General features: G+C 43.7%; 1 protein-coding gene across 1 annotated transcript in view; it reads right to left on the bottom strand.

Annotated features, from left to right (window-relative positions):
- POLN (DNA polymerase nu) overlaps nt 1-24,901 on the bottom strand; it is a 2,377,116-nt gene that overhangs the window by 665,130 nt on the left and 1,687,085 nt on the right. Inside the window, exon 21 of the mRNA XM_086964459.1 lies at nt 19,079-19,193. Within this exon, the coding sequence (XP_086820585.1) occupies nt 19,079-19,193 (115 nt within the window). The remainder of the gene's footprint in view (nt 1-19,078; nt 19,194-24,901) is intronic.

Below are 24,901 nucleotides of genomic sequence, written 5' to 3'. Positions count from 1 at the left end.
GAAGCTGCGGTTAGGCTCCGTTTATCCACCAGGCCTTCTCGGAGCGGTTGTATGTTCGGCAGGGCTGCGCTTTTTTTTGGCACTCAGCTTGCTCCTGCGTCAGTCTTCTTCCTTCATGCCCGGCCGTGTCTCGAGCAACGAGGGTGGGCTCCGCTTGCTCCTGATGTACTTCGAGGGTCGGCCCTGGCTCCTCGCACTTTCTCCCGGAGGCAGGCAGCGGCAGCCAGCGTCGTTGCAGTCTGACCCGCTTGCTTTCAATTTCCTCTTGGGGTACTTTCATAAGAGGGGGTCGGAAGGTAGTTAGCTACTCCACCCCTCCCCTCACTCATTACTTTGGCTCTGGCTGCTGCGGGTGGGCCCCGCTATCGGCTTTACTTTGCTTGAGGCCGCTGCCCTCACACAAGCTCACCTGTGGCCTGCGGGCCTAATTTCTACGTCGCCGCAGCAGCACTGGTAGCAGGCCGTGGGTGGGCTCCGCTGGCCTTGCTTCGCTAGGTGTCCATTTTCGGCCGCATCAGCGTCCGGCAAGGCGCCATGGTCATCCGGATGGGCTCCGCGAAGGTCGCTTCACAGTTGGGGCTGTCGCGGCCGACGCAGGTGGGCTCCGGTCGGTCCGCTCACACACGGGCTCACTTGCGGCCGGTGCAGGTGGGCTCTGGCCGGTCCGCTTATCTCCGTGGGCTCTCCTACGGCAGGGCAGCACTCGGCAGGGCTAGAGAGGTGTGGGGTGGGCTCCCGGTCACTCTCTCATTAGCTTCAGGCCCGGGGCTGAGCACACGCCCTGCGGGCTACTCGGCGGCCGGCGCCGCTCATTGGCAGGGGGTGCCCTCTTGGCGATCAGCCTTCTCTCCCCCTTTATCAATGGCTGTAGTACGCCGGGGCTCAGCCACTCCTCGTCGCCATTGTTGTGTTCTGGGCCCTAGGCCCACATGCAGATAGAAGCTGGACACAGACACTGGTAATCGTAGTGGGTTAATGAGCCACGAGCACGTGCGCTCGGCTCCTTTTATTGACTGTGTCACGTGCCTCATGACACAGTGGTGGGTGAGTGTAAAGTGTTAGGTCATATCCGGCAAACAACTAGAATGTGTCCAGCAGGACACAACAAGGCCTACGAAAATGTAACAAGTTATCTAGTCTGCACATACATATACAGCATTACCAATGTGCCTATGTAAAGAAATCACATCAATGAAAGTTAAAATCTAGACTATGTTTGCACACTTACTCCAACTTTATTTAAAAGCATATCTGTGTTCACAGATACATAGGGACACACAGACACAAACGCACACAGAGACATGAACACATTTGGAAACACAGCTACCTGCAGCCACATACACAGTTAGATGCAACCACACAAGTGTACATATGCATGGAGGCACATACAAAGACAGACACACATGTGCACATAGACATGCACATACGTAAGCATGCACATACATATACAGCATTACCAAGAGGAGATACGCTTACACAAGCATGCACATATACAAGCGCGCACACACACACACAGGCACTCCTACATACCTACATATATATGCACACTCAGACACACATGCATGCATGCGCACATAAAGTAATTTGCGCATTGCAATTTTATCGATGCAATTCGCTGGTGGGAGTTCCCACCCTTGTAGAAGCACTCGCACGTATCAATCCATGCACACAGAATACAATTAACAGTAGATACAAACACACACCAACAAGATAAACACCACTCCCAGCACAAATGCAAGCGCAGTCAGGCATCACATGCCAAACGTAGATGCGCGCACAGACAAACACACAGATGCGCACTCACATAAACCAAAAATACACACTGACTGAAGGAAATAATATATGTGCTCGCACAGAGAAGGCAAGAAATATGTACAAACAAAGAGACGCACACGCGCAGATTGTTTTGCAAAGGTGAGAAGGCATACACATCAAGGAGGTGGGGTGGAAGCGGCGAAAGACATCTTAGGAAGCTAGCCCATTGTATACCTTGGAAGCTATAATATTTTCATAGGCATTGCAAGAGCAACTCCAGGAAGCACATCACAATGTGAGGGAAGCAGGGGGAAAGAGGGTGAGTGGAGGAAGAGGATGCGGGCAGTGAGCAGAGGAGGAGGTATGGATAGCTGAGCAATAAAGATCAAACGTTGGGACCCATGACCCAAACTAAAAAGTCCTTACTAAAATAGAAACTTAGAAAGCCTACTAGGAACCCTTCTGCTCCCTGAGACTTCTAAGCTTTACTTGTGTACCTTTTAGCACCGTGCAGGCAGAGAAGATCACGCTGCAGCCGCCATTTCTGGGCCGAAGAGGAAGCATTGGTGGTAGGCCCGTCTCGCAGGCGTGCCACTGATTACTGAAACAGAGAAGGGCAACTGAAGGCCTGTGGACACCATTATCTTATTCTCCAATAAAAAGAAAGGCAAGATAGGCACGCTACAGCTATAGTTAAAGAATGCCCTCTGCCCAAAACAAGAACAAAAGAAGCGCAATCAAAAAAGAAACGGAGAGGGCGGAGCAAGTGAGTGGCTGGGACGTGTGGGCGGGGACAGAAGCGCGCGCACTTAGAAGAGCAGTCTGCTCTTTTTCGAAGCACATACTCGTGCTTGTGACAATGACAATGACGCTTTATTTGTGTGGTTAATGAAAACCAATACAAAAAGGAACAATCAATGTAAAAAGAATAATTAAAATTAAATAAAATAACAATGTATATATACGGCTTGATCCTAAAACCACCCTTTGGTATTTTATTTTTTAAAATGCAGTAACTATAGATCATTTGGCTGCACCGGACCAGTTTTTAGAGGGGACCGGACTGCATTAGGCCCTCCTCCAGATGAATTTCATGTGGTGCCATAGTTGACCTGTCCATGAGGGCTTGTCGGGCATGATAGATGAACTTCCCAAAGTTAGCCATGTGCTTCACTGTGTCTAGCAAATATAGCTGAAGGACTGCCTCCTTTGCCGACCACGTGCCTAGTTGGAGGAGAATGGGCCTTAGATGGATTCAGCGGATTGACAACAGGGCAGGACAGCATAGTAAGACGTGAGCCAATATTTCACACTTATAATGGCATAGGCGACACTCCTTAATCGCTGGTCTTACTTTCACTGAAGGATACAGATGTTTTAATGGAAGCACTTGCAGTCTAGCTGCAAGAATCCTTTGTAGGGCTTGCCTCCCCACAGGCTGTGTAAGGTGAGGTTTGCGGCCATGTGATGTGAGAAGGGAAATTTGGGTCTCGTGGAAGCCTCTGGCTGTCAAAGCTTCAATATCCAGTTTTCGAGAGCATGATCTTATTTGCTTTTTTATTGATGTTTTGATAGTTGTGTACGTAATTATGTTGGGATTCCAGTTCTCTGTAGCTAAGTTCAAGAGGTCTTTAGCTAAAGCGAGACCGGTTGACCCCCGGTTGCCCGGGTTTTTAAATCTTTTGTTCATAACAAACTTTATTGAGTTCTCTGGAGCCACAGTGGTTAAATAAAAGTATTTTGCCAGGCTTGCCAGTTCTTCCAAAGATTGTCGGTTAAGATTGAATTCCAAATTAATTAGAGTGTTCCTTGTGCACGACGGAAGACAGAACAGCTTTTTGAAGGCTGCACAGTTGATCTTTTCGAGGTCTTGCGCTAATTTGCCTCGACACGCCTGTATCGCATAGTTGAGGGATGGTAGTAATTTTGCCCTCAGGACTCGTTGGATAGCCAAGGTCGTTGGACTTTCCAAGCTGGCGTTAAGTTTACAGATGGCGAAAGTGACCATTCTGCCTTTCTGCTGGAGCTTGTGTCGATTGGCCTGTGGCCGACCTGTTTCACTGATCCATACACCAAGATAACTGTACGATTCTGTGCTGGACAATGTTAATGGTGCCAGGCTCCATTTCATTAACTTCTTTCTCGGATGTCGGCCAAAGATCACTATCTTAGATTTTGTTGGGTTTGCAACCAGCTTGTTTTTGGCATTACACTCTGCTAGTGCTGTTAGGCCTTTTCGAAGGCCAACTTTAGTGTGGTCCAAAAGGACCAGGTCGTCTGCGTACTGTATCAACTGGATTCTAGTTCCCCCAATCATGGGAGTCCCCAGAGTTGCTCCGTGCAGTGTGTTACCCAGATCTGCTGTATATAAATTAAAAAGCAGCGGGGCAAGCACACAGCCCTGCTTTAACCCGTGATCTGTGCTGATTTTTTCTGTGACTGTTTCACACAAGAGTTTGACTCTTACCCAATTTTGCGTATACAGAGATCTAATGGCTTGTAGTAGTTTCGGTCAGATATTCCAGCAGGCCAATTTCTTCCATAAGATGTTATGGTCTACTCCGTCAAATGCTGCTGTGTAATCAATGAAGCAGGCAAAAAGCAGCTGATTATTCTTAGACATTGTTTGTTGTACTAAATATGATAAAGCAATGATGTTATCTAGGGTGGAGCCTCCCGGACGAAACCCAGTCTGATAGAAAGGAAGCAGATTCTCCTTGTTAACCCAATCCACTAGTTCCATCAGGAGAGTGCTTGCATAGGCCTGGCCCTCCACATCCAATAAGGCAATCATGCGGTAGTTCTTTGGGTCTGTGCTTGGCCCTTTTTTATAAATTGGATGTAGTAGAGATTACCCTCCAGGAATCTGGGACGTCCGCCAAGAGCCTACACTCAGCATACAACTGTCCCAAATTCTCAGCCCAAAAGTTGATATCCTCTCCGAAGAGGGAGCCAGGCAGGCCATTTGGTATGGGGGCTCCATTGTGGCGTATTTTTTTCAAGATTGTTCGTATTGCCTGTGTTTGTGCAAGTATGGCATCGGCTGGGGGGTCCATGGATTCAATCGATGTTTTATTTAGGTGTTCCCCGAAAGTTGTTATTTCAATTGGGTATTTCTTTGAATCGTTGGTATAGAGAGTTTTTACGTGGGCTGACCAAGTACTTGCATCAAGTGAGTTCTCTCTATTGGAAGTTCCATGGATTACCTTATTCATATATTGCCAAAACTTTGGGGTTTTACTAGGGAAAAGCAACTCGAAAATCTTCAGCCATTTTTGCTCTGTAAGTTCACGTTTTGCCTGCCAGACCACTGTTGCATGTCTCTTTACCGCTTGTTTTAGGTTTTTTTTGGCAGTCACCGATCTGGTTGCTCGATAAGCTCTACGTTTCGAGTTAAGTTCTCTTGAACATTTCTTGATTGCTGGTTGATATCCCAATTTGTAAGCGGAATTGACATGGGTTCTTTGATTATCGCTCCCTTGAAGTTGGTAGGCTAAGTCGTATGCGAGTGAGCCCCATTCTCCTATTCTGCCCTTCTGATTATGGCCAGTCTGCCAGCCTTTCCATGTTAGTTTCCATGAGGCAAACTTTTAGCATGGAGGCGGTCCCCATTTGATTCTTCTAAGGAGTCTGTATAACTCTTCTCCCTGTGTAGCTCCAATACAAAGAAGAGTTTACCGTGTTTTCGCACTAATGGACAGCTCTAAGGTAAGGGCAGCATGGTCACTTTCAAACCGGGGGTGGACTTTATAGTTTGACATATATTTTTGTAATCTCTCGCTTAGTAGAATGTAATCTATTGTTGTTTGGTTGTTGTAAGTGGGTGGTATCAATTCAGTTGGGTTATCTTTTGTGGTTAGACAGTGTGTTGTAGCCAACCTATAGACCCGCATTAGGGCATTAAATCTTCTGGTACTTCCATTATGAGGATTTTCAGGGATCATTTACCCTATGTCATGCATGTTGAGATCGCCCAGAATAATTGAGTCCATGCCTGCATACCGTAGTAATAGAGTTTCAATCTCGTTTAATAGCCGGTTGAATTTGTTCTTTGAGCCCGGCCGGTGGCGGTTGTAATAGACATTGATTAGGAGTATTGATGTTGGGCCGTCTGTCGTAGACAAGCCTTTCAAAATACCAGCCAAAAACATGTCTGATGTGTTCTGTATTGCTGAAAAGTTTACTTTCAGATGGTGCTTGACATATGTTGAAATGCCCCCTGATGGTCTGCCGAAAATATTGTCCTTTTTTGCAGGTTTGAAATATTCCGCGTAGTCCCCTATTGGTGTTGAAGAGGTAGCACATGTTTACTGTGCGCAGATTACAACTGCTCCTGCTAGGAGTGTGGTTGCTCATGGACTTTGCAAAACATTTTGCATCCCGGCAACATTCCAAGACATTATAGTGATTGTTTGATTACTTGCAGCTGGGCTATTATGGTGGATGTGGCCGGTGGTAATCTTTGTTGGTACCGGATGGTTGCCCAAAATACTCGTGCTTGTGGCGCGCCCCTACGCTCTCCCGCAAGGTGTATGCCGCCACAAGCACGAGTATGTGCTTAGAAAAAGAGCTGAACGATGGCTAACGGTCTCGATACCTAATAACAGTGAGAGATATCAAAGACATAAAAAATTCCAAACGCTGAAAGTGAAGTCTTCCCAGCTCCCAAGGGTACATCTTCACAAATACATAGTATACAAAAACTGGAACTGTGCTTCTTACTTTGGACGTAGGCTTCAAAGGGCACCCAGATCTAGAAACAAACCCAGCTAAACCTTTCCTATTAAAAAAAAGTTAGACCAGTGCTACCCAAAGTTTTTAGAACCAAGACCCAATTTTTAGAACAACAAACATTCTTAATCTACCTACTTTTAATGGACACAATGCAGGTGGTTTTTTAATGTAACTAAAGAATCGTGTGGTAGTAGACTGTCATTTACTGACAGCATATTTTCCATTACAATGGGCAACATTTTTTTGGGGGGTGAAATGACTTTAAAAAAAAAGTATTTTAGTGATTTTTGTTAATCAACGATAAACGTGCTTCATCGGCTGTGCCTATATTTCATTGTGTACCCCACCCACTCGCTCTCCCTCTTTAAGTACAAAGAGAAAAATCCAACATATATATCTGTGTTATATACTATCCACACTGCTCCACATATTACAAGATCGAAATGGACCATATATTTCAAGTCAGTAGGCGCAACCCATATCGCATTCCCACTCAGTAGGAATCCAAACAACAAATAATTTGTACATGGATATACAGGTAGCGAGGCAAAAAGAGTAATAGTCGTCACAGGGTATCAGTTCAGTTCTCAAGTTGCTATCTCCATCACAGGGTATCAGTTCAGTTGTCAAGTTGTCAACTCGACCCCATCTCCAGTATCCTGAGGATGGGTGAACAGATAGCTATGCAACGGATCCCATATGTCTCTGGGTAGAGACCAAGGAGGCAACAGTTCAGCATATAGGAACAATTGGACATTACAATAAATTAGGGCACTAAATTTAAACAGACATAGTTTTACTGAAAAAACTATATTGAACACAAATGGTAATGTGTGGAAATCAGGTTTTAGTTAATATTTATAATTTGTGCGTCACCACTTAAAGTGTCTTGATTTGTTTTGATTCTATTGAAATCTTTTTTGCCCCCACACTTCAGAATTACAAAAAATTTGCTTCATTTTTGATTTCCTAACTGCTGAATGTGTACAGTTCAATGACAGATTTCTGTTGTGTGTTATAAACAACTACATCCAACAGTCTTCCCTTTTACACTCCCTGTACCCCAGCAAAACTGAAACATAATTCACTTTACTTTTCTTTCTTTGACTGCAACTTGAGAGGAGTTTGTAAATACCAATTCAAATGTTAAAAAAAATAAGCAGCAATTTGTCAGGTCAGGTGACATAGCCTGACATTTAACCTCTGTCTTTGAAGGGCAGCAAAAGTGACAAGATAAAGGCTGAATTTAAAGGCATCATTATTTATTGCTTGGACTTTCGTGACCCACTCAAGTTTGATTTGCATATGGCTGGGTGCAAACTGGGGTGGCGAAGTTAGCAAAAGACTGATGGATTTAACCCAGATCTCTTGACTAGGGGTGAATGTTTAATTTATTCAGCATTCCATCCATCATTTGTTGCTGCTGTACTTTTAAAAAGTTGTCATTTTCTTACTGTAACCATGTGGTGCTTTCAGCCTGTCTCTGGAATACATGTCCATGTGGATGACAGCTGGCTTCTTGCATTCCTTCTAGATAAAATAATATTTTTGTCAGGGGAAACCCAATCAACCCTTGTAGGCTTGGGCAGTATATGGTTCAAAACATAGGGTGCTACAAGGGACTTATTTCAGAAATGTTTACTCTTAGTCAATGAGTGGTATCGCAATCTCACACTCTTAAGTATCCAGAGGATATCAAATTTGTTTTAAACACAGCGTAAATGCATGGAAGGTGAAGATAAAACAGAGCAAAAGAAGGGAAGTTTGATTTAAATCAAATCTTTACTTTGTAAAAGTGACAAGGGATGTGAAAACACAAATTAATTCAAGCAAAATAAGTCATGAACAAAGAAAGACAGTATTTTTTCTATGGTTCATAACATTGAATATCAGCTCCAGCTAATTCAAACAAACAACCGTTGCGTTACATAGATGATATCTTCTTCATTTGGCATGGCACCCCTCTAGAATTGAAGCAATTTCACGACTGGATTAACAGACAGAACCCCAATCTAAAGTTTACTTTGGTTTCTGATAACTTGAGTATTGATTTCCTTGATATCACTATTAAAGTTACCGAAGAAAATACTCTATTCACAACCTTATTTACCAAACCCACGGCGAAAAACACACTGCTGAAATATAATAGCTGTCATCCCAAAGCCTTGCGTGATGGTTTGCCTTTTGGGCAGTTTCTACGTTTACGTAGAAACTGCACAAGAAGAACTGATTACTTCAAGGAAGCTCAGGTATTGAAACAAAAACTACTTTCCCGCGGCTATCCCAACAGGCTGTTGAAACAATCTCTGAAACGGGCCTGGTACAATGATCGAGAATCACTACTACAAGTGAAAGTTGAAGACACAGAACCGAAACTAGTATGTGTCACAACCTTTGGTACTTCTACGAATTCAATCAAAAAAGTGATCTCCAAGAACTGGTCTTTACTCTCAGACTTACCAGAATTGACTGACAAGCCACTCTTTGCTTTTAAAAGAGCTAAAAACTTGAGAGATAGGCTCGTCCATGCATATAAGAACAAAAAAGATTCTGACCTAGTGGACAACATGCGACAACTGAGTCCCCTACAGGGACATTACAAATGTAATCATTGTACAGCCTGCAACACTACCTCCAACATCAAGCAGTTTGATTTGAACAACAAATGCTACAAACTCAGGAACTTTTCAAACTGCAATACAACGAATGTTGTCTATTGCATTCAATGCCCGTGTGGTCTGAGATATTTCGGCAAGACAACTCAACCCATCAAAAAAAGAATTCTACAACACCAATCTAGGATTCATTGCCACACCGAAAATGCTCCATTAGTGGACCATTTCTCTATCAAAAATCACACTGAGAATGATTTTCACTGGTGGGTTGTCGAAGTTATTAAACCAACTATCAGACAACCCAATGTTGACCATCTCTTGACCATAAAAGAGCAACGCTGGATTTGTCTAGCTGACTCAGTTAAAAAGGGTTTAAATTCGTATACAGAATGGCACGCTTTGGCGTGCCTTAGTTAAAAGTTTCAAAAACTCAAGTTGTTCACTATGTACATCGTGTGATTATAAGTAATGCACTGACCTTTGTCCCTCTATCCAAAGAGTTTTGAACCTCTCCTATATAGAAGGCAAACTCCCCCAGCAATGGAAAGAGGCAGTGGTGAATCCTATTCGTAAAAATGCCACCTCCCCATGGACAGAACTCTCTAACCTCCGTCCCATCTCCTTGCTGCCCCTCCTGAGTAAACTGGCCGAAAAGCATGTTAACATTCACTTGTCCAGGTTCATTGAGGCGACAGGGGGCCTGGACCACTCCCAATCTGGGTTCAGGCCCAACTACAGCACCGAATCTGCTCTCCTCACCGTGACCGATAACATCAAGATGGCACAGGACAGAGGAGGCTCAATGATTCTGGTACTGTTAGACCTGTCGGCCGCATTTGATACTGTGTCCCATAAGATCCTCATGAGCCGTTTACAGGGAGTGGGCATAGGAGGTCAAGCCCTCTCCTGGCTGGAGAGTTTCCTGTCCGGGCGCTCACAATCTGTCAGCCTGGGATCATATCGCTCCTCTTCCAGGATGCTCACGAAGGGGGTGCCACAGGGCTCATGCCTAAGCCCCACATTGTTTAATGTGTACGTGGCCCCCCTCGCTGAGATTGTGAGAAAATATGGATTCACCCCGGTGTCCTACGCTGACGACACCCAGCTTCTTTATCCTTTCCATTCCTTCAACTCCAACGTTAGGGACAACTTTGCGGAAGGAATGAGGGCCATCTCCAATTGGATGGCTGCTAACCGCCTCCAATGCAACGTTGGAAAAACGGAGCTAATGCTTTTTGGAAAAGCGTCCTTACTGTGGTCCCCCGACTGGTGGCCCCTTGACTTGGGACCAGTACCCACCCCTAAACTAACAGTAAAAAATCTGGGGGTGAAGCTGGATCGGGATCTTACCTTGAAGGAACACGTGAATGCAGTCGCTGGGGCATGCTTTCACACCATCGGTCTGTTAAGAAGAGTCTTCCCCTACCTTTCTGACAACTATAGAAAGACCCTAGTGCAGACTATGGTGATAAGCAAAATTGACTACTGCAACGGACTCCTTATTCAAGCTAATGAGAGTGCTATTAATCGCCTCCAAGTAGTCCAAAACACAGCAGCAAGACTGGTCCTGAAGCCCCCCCCAGAACCCCTTCCAAACCCCTGCTGCGTGAACTGCATTGGCTGCCAATACGACAACGCACCAAGTTCAAGATCTGTTGCATTGTCCACAAGTGCTTGTTCGGGAAAGGCCCTGACTATCTGTCCCAAAAGCTACCTTTCTACAAACCTGACAGAGCCTTACGGTCAAGCAACCAATTGCTACTTAAAACCCCTCTTGTCAAAAAAACCAGACAAGGGGGCAGAGCCTTTTCTCTGGTAGGGCCCAAGCTCTGGAATAATCTTCCAACTGACCTCAGACAAACCCATAATCACTTCTCTTTCAGGAAGAAATTAAAAACCGTCTTATTCCAGGAAGAATAAAAATTTCCAAACATCAGTTCACAACCTCATTCTCTGTTCTATAGCAGCTATTCCATCCTGCGAGCAAAGCGCGGAGATACCTCGTAAGGGGTCGATTCTTGCGCTATACAAGAACATAAAATAAAATAAAATAAATTTTCAGATATCTATTAACTGTGAATTTGGTCAATAATTTGCATTATGTGCTGTGATCGTTTTGTCATCTTAACACCTGAACTTTTTCCCACTTTGATCAAGCCTGATACAAAACTTTACTAGATTAGATCGTTCCCGATCCAAGATGGCCCCCGTCCTCTAGCCATAAGACATTTCCATTAGTTGGGTTATCGCTAATTTATGTTATTTTGAGTCTCTTTGACAGAGTACTCTGTTGAAACTCAATAGCTAACAATATCTGATTTCTCTACAGATATCCCCTCTGTAGTTCGAATCACGATCCAGATCCAAGATGGCGACCGTTTGAGACGTGAATAATAGCCAACTATTTCAGCATATCATCAATAAATTGCTTCACGCTCTATTTAATTTTGACTTCGTGTCTCATCATTCTGTTTACGACCTTCAACATCACATTAATCAGTAGGTTTTAGCCGTTTAGCTAGAGAGCGCGTTAACATTAAATTTCTTCTTCCGGGTCAGCCACTATAAACAACCTCGACCCGTGGTTCAGTCACAGTTTCAAGACGAACCTTTGGCGATATTTTCCATGCCGCTCGATTTTTCCAAAAGTAAGTACAAATAGATTACAGATGCTAGGCATTGCGCTATAGATTTTTACTAAACGCTGCTAGTAGCTCCACCACAGACGCTAGCTACACTCGTACAGCTATGAAAAGCGGCAGCAGCGATCTACTCCGAGATAGTTTACTCTCTGCCCCCTTTTTAAAATAAGGGTTCCTTTAAAATAATTGTGCTAAGTTTCACTTTCCAACAGCGTTTGTTTTGACATTGAGCACGTACAAAGGAGTTAATATGTTCTTTTTACGCCCTCTAAATTGTCCGGAAATAAATCAATTTAATATTATTGTTTCCAGAAAGAACAGAACACTTCTCCGACTGGACTAATTAGCCAGCTCACCTGGAAACCGAAAACGTTGTCCCACATTCGTTTTTTGTGAGGTAGACTTAATTCTGCTTTATTTAATGCATTTTAACAATTTCATCGTCCCATAGACTAAGAGGGTCCTTTTCTCCCCTTAGACCTCTTCTTTGACCGTTTTACATCTGACACGGTTCCCCTTGAAACACCCTAAGGTATGTTACTAGCCCTGGATGTTTAAACAAATTTTGAGCTTTATTCTGATGCTCTATTTTTTGAGAAGAGAGGGTGATTTAAGATGACAATTTCGACTATATTTATTTGTCATGAACTAGCTTTCTAGATAAAAACTGTCAGTCAGATTGTCATTACAATGCACCCAATTTTGTTTTTACATGTTCATGAAAAAAAAGAGAATGTAGACTTGTTTCTAACTACAGACAATGTGATTTCAATAGAGCTGTTCTATTTGAGTCCATTAACTACCTCTTAATCATAGAACTGTTGTTCTTTTCACATAATGTGCATGTCTAGTGGTTTCTCAATTCTGAGATGAATGACTATTTTCACTTAAATTAACAAAATGAGATCATTTGTGAAACTGTTCAAATGAGCTTTTTGATAAAAATGCAATAATGTACACTCATAAGTCACTCCATCATGATACTCCGTAATGTTATGTATTTCATGTTGAGCGATACAAAACTCCATGTTTTGATTATTGGGTTTTGTTTTTTAAGCACCGTTGTTTTTTAAGTGAATATGTGTGCATGTGGATCAATTCAAATAGGATAAAAGCCCAATATCCACTCAAATTTGTACTCAGTCACATTGACTGAATATTTATTTTTAGATATTTAGGAAGTATCACCGGGAAGGGGCAGATACTCTCCTTAAGTTTTATGTATGTTACATGTTTTCAGAGCTTTTTAGGGTCTATGAAATCTTCAATATTATTTGGTGAATAATGGTTGATTTATTTTTATATAGGGAGTTGTTTACAGCATTGAAATAAAACATCGTCCTGATGATGGTCTTATCGATGAATACAACAAAGACCGAAACGTCGACATCCTGTTATCATCTCCTTTAATGCTGTCTTTAGACGCCAACCTACAACCACTTTTTATTGTTTAATTTGGGTTGTTTGTTTGAATTAGCTGGAGCTGATATTCAATGTTATGAACCATAGAAAAAATACTGTCTTTCTTTGTTCATGACTTCTTTTGCTTGAATTAATTTGTGTTTTCACATCCCTTGTCACTTTTACAAAGTAAAGATTTGATTTAAATCAAACTTCCCTTCTTTTGCTCTGTTTTATCTTCACCTTCCATGCATTTACGCTGTGTTTAAAACAAATTTGATATCCTCTGGATACTTAAGAGTGTGAGATTGCGATACCACTCATTGACTAAGAGTAAACATTCCTTCTAGATAGCCACACATAAAGGAAGGGTAGGTGTGACTGAGTGGCCATCTGCACTCTGATGGGTCATTCTGAGCAGGATGTGAGGGAGGAGCTGACACTTACACCTGAACTAGCTCTGTCCTGTCCACACACAAAGGGGTGCATGCTTCCCTGTAGTGGGTCTGGAGCCAGGGAAAAAAGAAAGGGACTCTGTGCACTTCAGAGCATCTCTTTGAAATCTACTCCACTTCATAGGCCCAACTAGGTATAAGTACTGGACCTCTGACAGCGCCAACTCAGAACACTTCTGGAACTGATGACATTCTACCAGGAAGAAGGACTGCTGTGCTGCTGGAGGAACTGCCACTTTGCTGAACTGTGTTGCTGTGTTGGCCTGCTCCCTGCTGCTTCTTGCCTGGGAGTGAGAAGGACTGGATCTGCATCTCTACATCCCAGTACCAAAGTATCTCCAAGAGCATTTTGACATGCCTCCTGTTTCTAAAGTCTCAGGGATATCAAAGACTTCCCTCTTCAACCTGTAAACAGCACTTGGACTATGTCTGCTGTGAATTCCGCTCTGCCAAGTGGTGCCAATCAAGTCCTGGGCCCTTGGAAGTGAGTATCAAGTACTGCATCTGCCAGAACCCAGGCATTGGTGGGTACCCCGGGTCAGAATATAAGGTTTGTAGAGTAGAGTGGATATGTCCCACTAATTTGCATTGTCTGTCAAGAAAACCATTAAATGGCTAAGGATACAAGCTCCGCCATTAACCAATAATCTTTTTCCTTCAGAGTCATCATCCTTGATGTTCAGGTCACGTATCGCTCTGGGTCGATTCAAAGAGGTACGAGCCCACCACTGTCTTAGTTTGTCTGGGATAGTCTGGGAAGGTGATCGATTTTTGCCATTCTTAAGTTGAAGAGTAACAGCAGCTCCTCAGGAATGTCTAACATATATCACCTGCCCTAGAGAGTAAAAAGCATTTGTAGAGGGAACCCCCTATGGTAAGGAGTGTAATTCTCATGCAGAAAATCAGTTGCCCATTTAAATTCTTTGCTCTTAGCCATGGTGTATGCCAAAATGTTCTTAATGTTGTCTCCGGTGTGTCTAATAGCTCCTTCCATGTGAAAAGCCTACAATTTTTCTTCCTTTTGCTTATTGAAATTAATCCCGGACATATGGAGTCAAGTTTTGTTTAAGCTGAAAGTCTGGGTACACTGTATGAATGCCATTTAGCACTATATCCAGATCATCAGGGGCAGAGAGGAGCTTACTAAAAAGCTGTTCTACATATGTCGGAAGTTTAGATTCTGAAATTGTTGGGTCGATTCGCCTGATACACAAATTGTTTCGCTGGCTTCATTTTCTCAATTTTTTATCTTTCGAATGAGAGTGTGTTGGGTCCGCTCAAGTGCCGCTACCCTTTCAAGAAGTGCATCCTATTCCTGAATTTGGTGTGCCTCTGAACTCTCCAGCAGTTCCATGCTATCCTCTAGTATGCGTTGGTATTGGTTCAGGTGGGCTCTAGATTGGTTTGTATCTTTTCTTTTTATAAATCTGTTTATTAGTGTCAGGTTACACAACAAAAAAAAGAGATACAAACCAACATACAATACTGCCCATACTGCATGGTGTACATTCTCGCAATCCCCCAACAGGACAAATTTAGAAGCAAACAATTCAAAGTATTGCAACCATTTGCCCAATATTTTATGGTGTTTCTCAGGAGACCCCCTAGATTTATAAACACATTTCTCTGCTGCAACAGCAAAGTCTATCCCCCTTGTTCGTTCGTGGAAGGGTGGAGCTAGTTGAGAACGCTAATTTTGAGCGACAATGGGGGCATAATCTGTCAGTGCTCGGGCGAGTATATGGGCTTCAGCTAGTCTGATGTCTGTGAATGGTATAAAAAGGTAATGAAGTCTGGCTAGGGTCTTGAGAGAGCCAGAATAGAGGGTGTATTTGCTATCATGGGGATCATGGGGATGAAGCAGGCGCCATGGATCTGAAGGGCCGTGGATTAGACCTAGGCGGCTATGTCGTATGTGCATCCGGCAGAGGGGTTACTAGAGTCCAGCTGAGGGTCCATCACAGATATAAACCGCCCCCCAGAAGGGTGGTGCCGGGATGGATGTAGAAGTAGGTTAGGGTGAGGGTCTCCAGTGTTGGAGATACAAGCGTAGAGGGGGTCTAAATAGAAGCGAACATGTCGCCCTCCACCAAGACAAAATGACCAAGAGAGTTGCAGTGCATTTTTGTTACTAGCAGAGGGAGCAGTTTGTGTAGTAGAAAAGCACTGCCCGGAGCTGGTTGTGTATCCAGCATGGAAGACTCGGTGTAACCTCCCCATTGTAGCGCAGGGCAGTAATTACTGAGTAGATGAGTCTCTTGTAGAGAATGATGAACAAGTTACATACCTTTGGTGATGCCTTACCTGGTAGAGACTATATCTAACTGCAGATTCCTTACCTTTGAATTTCCCAGGCATCAGAGTGGATCTGGAAGATTTATCATGAGCAGTACCATTGTGCCCTGGAAGGTGGCATTATTTGGCACCACATGCGTCGTCAGCACCCTCCACGCCAGAAGTGACGTCCGCGGCACGTATATAGACAGCACCCAGGCACACTGACATCAGTTTTTTTTCATGACTTTCCACACCAGATGCTTGGAGCCATGAAGAACACTGACCACTGGTGTGGAAAACTAGGGCCCTGAAAGGATCAGCCGTGTCCCTGGAAATCCGTTCACAGAGCAGGGAGGATAGTTGGGTCAGTAAGGAATCTGCAGATAGATATAGTCTTTACCAGATAAGGCGTTACCGAAGGTAAGTAACTTGTTTATCTGCTACAGACTTCTAGCTCCAGATTCGTTACCTTTGAATAGATACCCAAGCAATACCGCTCTGGAGGTGGGTGTGCAGACCAATTTCACACAAGGAAGTCCTGCAGGACTGAAAGGGCGAGGTGCCCATCTCTAAGGACCTGACTGTCCAGATAGTAATGTTTGGTGAACGTGTGCAGGGAACCCCACGTTGCCACCTGGCAGATGTCCAGGACCAGAGCTACGCATGCTAATGCAGTGGTTGCAGATTTAGCTATGGTGAAATGAGCTTGTAAACCTTCAGGATTTTTTGATCAGTATGTAGCAGATTTTGATGCAGAGTACAACCTATCCAGGGATGATCCGCTTCTGCATAGCTCGGCCCTTCTTCTCAACAACATACCCCACGAAGAGATGGTCATCCACCCAGAACTGTTGACAATGCTGTTTTTGGGTCCAGATGGTGGAGTTGCTCCTCTTCTTTAGAAGAGTGTGGAGGAGCGTAAAAGGTAGGCAGGGTGACGGATTGGCCTACATAAAATGTGGTGACCACTTTAGGTAGAAAGGAGGCCCTTGTGCAAAGGCCCAGCTTTTCAGGATAGACTGAGAGGTAAGGTGGCTTGGATGACAGGGCCTGCAGCTCACTCACTCTACGAGCAGATGTAATCACTACAAGAAAGGCTGTTTTGATTGTCAGAAGCCTGAAGGGACAAACATGGAGAGGCTCGAAAAGAGCACTCATTAAAAAAGTCAAAACCAGATTAAGTAGAGGTGCTGGACACGTTGGTAGGCTTGAGCAATACACATTAAAGTCAATGGAAGGGTGCCTGTAGAAAAAAGGCTACAAGGGGGGACTTGGGGACAAGTCCAGCAGAACCCAAAGGGGGCTCGGCTTGTGAGGGTTTCTGAAGCAAGAGGAGACAATGAAGCGTCATTTCGTCCTCTGCCAGGCTGCAAGACGGAGGTTTGGTTCCTCTGTTGCAGCTTTTGAGCTCAACTATCACTACTAACAGCTCCGCCACCGGATTTACTCAGTTTACCCTCAATCAAACCTTTCATGATCGCCAGGGGCACAGACACATCAAAGGGATCATCAGACCCCCCTCCGATTCCTCACGCTGTGGCTCTTAAATAATTTAGTGTATACACGTTTACTTGACGCCTAGCCGATTTACTACCCCCTGATTGTCCATACCCGGACGCTTGACCCAGCCCACATCCAGTTAAGCACTACTTTAAAACTAATGACCATTGTCCTGATGATGACCCGAAATCAATCAGGTTGAAATGCCGCTGACTACGCAGCATAGAACTTGGGCGCTGTTGTGGTCAATTTATTTATCCTGAATCCTAAATATCAACATTGTATATATTTTTTTTAATTTTTACGACATTAATATTATTCTTACTCCTTGTTGCTGTTCACGCTGCTATCCTCACCCCTGTGTCACTGCGCTGCTCACTATCACTAGCAAGTTCAGTGCTCACATTTTGTGTTATGGTCATTGAATATTAAATTGTACTGTAGTGCTGTTATAACTACTTGCAAATATTAATCTTTTCACTTTACCATCTTCGTTGTGGTCTCCCTTCCTTTGTCCCCACCCACTGTGATTTATTTCACTGTTTTTACTGTCCTGTTTTAATGATTGCCAGTTGAGACTATGTTATTTGTTGCAAACTTTGCACGGTTTTACACCTGTAATTGTTTCTTTTTTACATTTATGACTTAGGCGCAGTTGTTCCTGATCTTCTGGAGAACTCTGGGTAGGAGTGTTATGGGCGGAAAGGCATACAGTAGGCCTGAGCTCAACTCAAGACTTAAAGCGTCTCTGAGCCGCCTTGGAAACTCCAGCGCACAAAACTGCTAACATTGCACATTATCGACAGAGGCAAACAGATGTAACCAAGGCTCTCGTCACTGCTGAAACAAACCTTGCGCCACCTCCGAGTGGAGACACCATTCGTGATCTGCTAGGCATCGACTTCTGAGTTCATCAACTCTATTGTCAGAGATCTGCCAGATGTTAAACCACCGGAGATATTCACTCCTGTTCCAACCGTGTACAGAGGCAAAGGGTCCAAGACCCCACCACTCCCTATTTGTTGCAGTACCACATGGCAGTGGTGTTGTCCATTAACACTTGTACTAGCCTTTCCTTGATGGAGAGTAGAAAGGCCTTCAATGCCAGTTGGATCACACAGAGCTCCAGAAAGTTGATGTGAAGGCCAAATTCAGTCGGAGTCCAGAGTCCTCGGATTTCCACCTCTCCCAGATGGCTGCCCCATTCCAGGAGCGACATATAAATCACTACTGTGAGATCTGGTTGGGGACGGGACAGAGGTCTGCCTCTGACCAAATTACGGTTCGTTAGCCACCACTGAAGATCTTTTGCAGTTCCCTCCGAGATCTGGACCATGTCAGAGAGATTTCCCTGATGCTGCGACCACTGAAACGACAAATCCAACTGCAGAGCCTGCAGATGCCAGCAGGCGTGTTCATCTATTTTATTGTGGTAAATATTGTTGTAACAATGTTACAGAGATTCAACCTGGAAGGTGCATGTACCAACAGAGAGGTGGGAACAATTCAAAATCCATAAAAGTGCATTAAATTCATATATATATGTATGTATACACACACATGCACACACATATATAATACACATAATTTTGCATCTATTTAACTTTCTTATAATATACTTATTGTTTTCTTTAATTTACTTGTGTTCCTAAAGAACAGCTCTACAGTGCAAACACAATGAAAAATGTATTAGCCTTACCACTGGGAAGCCAGTGTTGTAAAAACATCTGTTGTGTCATGCTCATTGAACAAAGCCAAGAGCTCAGGATCTGAGGAGAAGTGTGCAAGGATTCGCAGTTCAATTTGTGAGAAATCTAAAATAAAGTTAGTTTGTTATTAGATATCCTTTAAACTGTTTTACACGTTAGCAAATTTTCTATTTCCAGTTTTTCTATTTTTCATAAGCTCATAACAGAGATACGACCTAACAAGCAGATACAAACTTCTTTAATTTAGTGCCGCATTTTGACTTGTAAATGCCTCTGTATATAATGTAATGTATCCAAAGGGTTTTTTTCAATTTGGAAATTTAGAGTATGATTCATAAAGCCCAATTAGCAATTGGTCCAAATATTAAATGCACACTATTAATAAAAAACACACACACACTGTATTAGGGTAAAAGGTGAATGATTTTGCAAACACTTGCAAAGAAAGGGGTGGAATAGGCAATTGAAGGAACTAAACAATCGAATGACACTGTCTACATGTGAAGTATGAAAGGACAGGCAAGTCAAGAGAGGTGTATGCACAGTAGGGAACAGAACTAGCTGTCTGAAGATTCACAGAACTGAAGCAAAATGTTTTTGTCACCATGAAGTGCTCAAACGCCAACCTAAAGCATTGGGTGATTAGGAGCAAAAAGACTAAGTGATATGCTAGAGTCTAGCATATTTCTTCAGCGTTATAAAAGAAAACTACATTTTGAATGTCCATGTTAACATTTCAATTTTCTCATATGTGTTTGTGAATTAATTTCTTTGATGTAAACTTGCTTCTGTATTTGTGTATTGGTTTAAGGTTCAAATCCTAGAAATTGCATAGCTGTCTGTCTCCGGCTTCTAGTACTGATTCAGTGTGGATCCACAGACAACAAAAGGTAAACAAGGAAGGGTTTCTTACTTGTAATCCTAGTTCTCTCTCAGGGAAATCTCCATTCAAGTTATAAGCACTAAATAGTCCCACCCACATGCAGGGATCTGGGAGAATTTATTTATAATATATCTTCTTAAGTGTAGATTTTTGCCTTTCTTCAGTAAGGTCTGGAGAAACATTTAACACATTCATTTTTTGCAGCCTATAAGCAAGGCTATTTTGCACAATTGCTTCAGAATTTATTTTAAAAAGGGTAATAAATATCCTTAAAATACAGGAAAAATAACTGAAATTGAGATGTTTGACTGTTTAAATCTTTCACAAACCCTTTTTATAAAGATAAAGATTAAGGAGGGAAGGACAATGTAGCCTAATAGGATGCCCTTATGTAGATGTGAAAAGAGCCTCTGCGCCTTTAAGGAACCAGAGCCCTCCAGTATCCCATCATGCCCAGCATGTGGCAGTTGCCTCAGTTCTTTTTTACCGAGAAGGTGGAAGTATCAGGAAGGAAATGTTTCCAATAGTTATCTCCGCTTCTTCCACAGGGAGGAGGGTGGGTTGCTTATGACTTTATCCAAGAATCCCTTAAGCGAGAATTGGGATTACAGGTAAGAAACCATTCCTTCTCTCTCAGGGGATCTCAACTGATATTCATAAGGACTGAATAGAGTAGCAAGCCCATCCCCACAAACTGCAATGGAAAAGGAACAGAGACAATCAACAGCCCATATTAAGCAAATACATTTCTCTGGCACGCCTGTCCTATTAGATCATCTGTTCTCGCATCTGAATCTAAACAATAGTGTTTGGTAAAAGTGTCAACTGATCTCCCCGTTGCCGCTTTACAGATTTCAGCAATTGGTATATTCATCATTAAAGCAGCTGTAGCCACTTCGCCTCTAGTAGATTGGGCTTTAGGTGTTTCGGACAGAAACTTATTTAGCTTTCTGGTAGCATAACAGAATGCAATCCATCTAGATTTAGACGGTTTAGACGTGGCTAAACATGTATGGGCTGGGGTCCGAATTATAGATATCAGATGTCTTGTCTAGACATCTAGAGTAAGGAGAGTTATTTCAGCTGGTGTAGAAGAGTGCTAAAAGTAAGTAGGCAGAGAAATGGTCTGATTAACGTGGGAATCCAAAATCACTGTTGGAGAGAATTTTAGATGAGTCCTTATAACCACCTTACTACTATGGAATATCATGTATGAATCTCACTAACCCTACTGGCCGACGTGATACCCACAAGGAAAGCAGTTTCTCAAGAAAGGTGTTGTAATGAGGATTTATGAATGGGCTCAAAAGGGACCTTCATAAGACTTGAAAGGACCATGTTCAATTCCCAGGGAGGGGATTGACGCCCTATTGCAGGGAAAACATTTTTCAAACCCTCAATTTTTTTTTGTAAACCTTTTTTCAGTTTATACACTGTATAGTATCTTTGACAGTCATGAAACTTTCATCAAAACATATTATCATTAATACAGAAGTACTTCAAGGTCCATCATCATTCTAGTGGGTATCTCATGTGTGTTTGTGTGTGGGTGCCTGGTGAGACTAGGTCTCCTCCCTGCTTGTTGGTTACCAAGGTCTATTCAATGGAGCTGACAACTGTGAAGATTGACTGTAGAGAGTTTACCTTTGTGGATCTAACTGGGGCAAATAACGTTGGGGTGGGGAGAAGGGGGCTGGGATTGAGGGCATTGGTAGCTACTGGTCTATTGGCACTGGACATCACTTTCACACCGGGACTTATAATAAATGGGGGGGGGGGGTTGGGACCCTCTCGGGAAGTTCCCCTGCTGTTTGGGGTGTTGCGGGGTAGAGGTCCGTTTGTGTGACTTCTGGAGAATTTGTGGGGGTTGCATGAGTCTGTGTGAAGCTATGGAGGAGTAACGACCACTCCATGGCTATAGGACGTCTTTGTGTGCCCGGCGCCTCCTTGAACCTGATAGCGTCCTCCTCAGCTGCTCCCCATTTTTGGACTGCCCCTCTCCAGGCCACTATCGAGGGGCCATTAGAAGAGCGCCAATGTGGTGTAATATTGCACTTAGCGAGAAGCAGGGCCAATATTGCAAAACAATTCTCAACCTTCCTCTATTTTTTCTGTTTAAAAATCCGCAGGGCGCTGGCTTCCCATGTAACAAGCCCTGTCAGACCTGTGGCCATCAATATTGTGGCATGCACCTCCGCCCAATAGTGATATAGGGTGGGGCAGGACCAAAGCAGGTGTATAACAGGAGCCTCTGGTGTGTTGCAGCGTGGGCATTCCAAGTATGTGGTAGGGAAGAAGCCGTAGAGCTGTTCCGGGGTGAGGTAAGCGCTATGTAATATATTAAATTGGATGTTTTTGAAGCGCTGGTTACGCAATACTTTTTTAGGGTGTTCCAGGGCTGTTAACCATTCCTTATCATGTAGTGCCCACCCAAATTCCTCCTCCCACTTGAGCCTTAATCTCGTAAGTGGTGCACTTGTGAGGTCTATGATTGATTTGTAGATCCAAGTGATAAGGTGTCTCCGAGCTCCCATGTTCAATAACGTGTGTAGTGTGGGGTGTGTTTTAGGTTCTCCCCCCGTTAGGTCCCATGACCTTCTACAGTCCGCTACTAGCTGTCTATGAAGCAGGAATTTCCCTACCGGAAGTCTGCTTCCCTCCACCAGGCCCTCAAACGAGGTCAGTTGGTCATCGGTGAACAGGGCGTCCATCTCTGTGAGTGCATATTCCGTCCAGGTTTGGAAATCCCTAGATGTGTAGTAGCTATAACCCCTAGGTAGGCCCGCTAGTGGCAATAGTGAAGAGTACATTGGCGTCGTTCGAGAATGACAGTGGATTCACATTATACAGGATCTGGCCATCTCCACCAAGACAGAGTGGGAGAGATTTGGTCTAGTCCCCGAGAGGAGCATGCAGATGATTTCTGGGGCTGACAGTGTCCCCGTTGAGGTTTCTGTTTCTTCCATTTGGCGCCCCGCTATCCAGTGCAAGATCCACTGCAGTTGCGCTGCGAGGAAGTAGGCCTTGAAGGAAGGGGCTCCCAGCCCGCTCCGGTCCTGTGGGGGTTGTAATGCCCTCAGAGCAACTCTGGGGTGACCGCCACGCCAAACCAAGGTCAGCAGTAAGGAGTTTAACCCCTGAAAAATAATCAAACCCTCTATAAGGTTTTTAATAACCGGAATTTTGACAAAAGAGGTTTGGGAAGGACATTTTCTGTAGGCAGTAATTACTGCCAAATAAACTTTGATAGAAGAGAACTGTAAGCCTGATTTTACCAGGTAAAGCAAGTACAGAGGAATCGCTTACTCCAGGCACTTGGTTGGATCAAAGGTCTTGTCAGAACACCAGATACAGAATCTCTTCCATTTAAATGAATAAGCAGAATGTGTTGATGGATATTTTTGCTTCTTTGAGAATGTGCATGCAGTCTTTTGGAAAATTCAAATGGCCATATTGTACTAGCTCAGGAGCTGTGCTGCCATGCTCAAAGAGTTGAGATTGGGGTGAACCATTTGGCCTCCGAATTTCGTGAGAAGATCCGGTCTGAACAGTAGCCTCATTTGTGGTTGCTCTGACATGTGGAGAAGGTCAATGAAACACCATTTTCTGGCCTACTCCGTAGACATCAAGTCCATTCTTGTGTGAGACAATTGGATGAGAACTGATTAAATCAGAGGGATCTGAGGAAAAACGTAGAGAAATTTGATGGACTAGTCGATCCAAAGAACTTTTTCCAGCGTCCCTGTTTGGTAGTGCCCTGAGGTGAAGTCTGGACATTTTTTCTTATCTGGGGTCGGGAATAAATCTATTTGAGGAAAATCCCACACGTTAAATATGTTTTGTACAACCTTGTTGTGAAGAACCCACTCATGGATTTCCTGAAGAATCCTGCTTATGGAGTCTGTTTGAACATTTTGAGCCCTTGGAAAATGAGTTGTAGGATTCCTGATTGTCTGGGCTTCCTGTGGCAATGGCCTGGATCTTATTCCCCCTAACTTGTTTAAATAGTACATTGCTGTCGAGTTATCTGTCTGGACAAGCATGTATTTTGTCTTTGATCACAGGAGAAAAGTCTTCAGCACCAGGAGAACCGCCCGAGCTTGAAGAGATTGATGTGATAAGTAATTGTTGTCAGAAAAAATGTTCCCCAGATCTAAAGATGATTAATGTGTGCTCCCCAACTGAACAGAAAGGCATCTGTTACTATTGTCTGAGAGGGAACAACTTGATGAAAAGGCATCCCATGCAGGAGATTCGTCGGTACCCACCAGCATTTCAGGGACTGTTTTGCTTCAGGAGAGAAAGTAATCTTGTCCTCCCAACTGCTTGAACATTGATTCCACTGATTCTCAAGACACTCTTGAAGTGGTCTCATGTGGAGACGGGTTCTCGGAGTCAAAAAGATGCACAAGACCATCAAGCCTAGGAGCAATGGCACTTGTCTCACTGTAGGATGGGAGACTTTCATGAGCGAGTGAAACTTCAGGAGGACTTATAACAGTCTCTCCTACGAAGGATACATTCTTACATGTAGTGTGTTGATGGTAGCCCCTAGGTAATGCAGAGACTGGACTGGAGAAGACATCGAGTTGTGATTGCAATGCAGCCCTGGTCGGTGGAGAACATTGATCGCCATTTGATAATGGGCTTGGGCCTCTTGTTGAGTTGAAGCCTTGATAAGCCAGTCGTCTAAGTATGGATAGACGAATATTCAAAGTCTCCTGAGATGTGCTGCAACCACTGCCATACATTTGGAGTATGTTCTAGGCCCAATTTGAGGTCGAAAGGGGGTCAAAGGGAAGTACCTTGTATTGGTAGTGATCATGACCCTCTACAAATCTCAGGAACTTGTGGTGTTTTCTGGCTGTCGGAATAGGAATGTATGCATTCTGGAGGTCTATCGGGCAAAGCCAGTCTCCTTTCCCATGGA

This window comes from Lissotriton vulgaris, chromosome 3_2 (genome assembly GCF_964263255.1).
Source record: "Lissotriton vulgaris chromosome 3_2, aLisVul1.2, whole genome shotgun sequence".
NCBI lineage: Eukaryota > Metazoa > Chordata > Amphibia > Caudata > Salamandridae > Lissotriton > Lissotriton vulgaris.
Note: the sequence above shows the minus strand (reverse complement) of the source record. Positions and strands in the feature narration are given on the sequence as shown.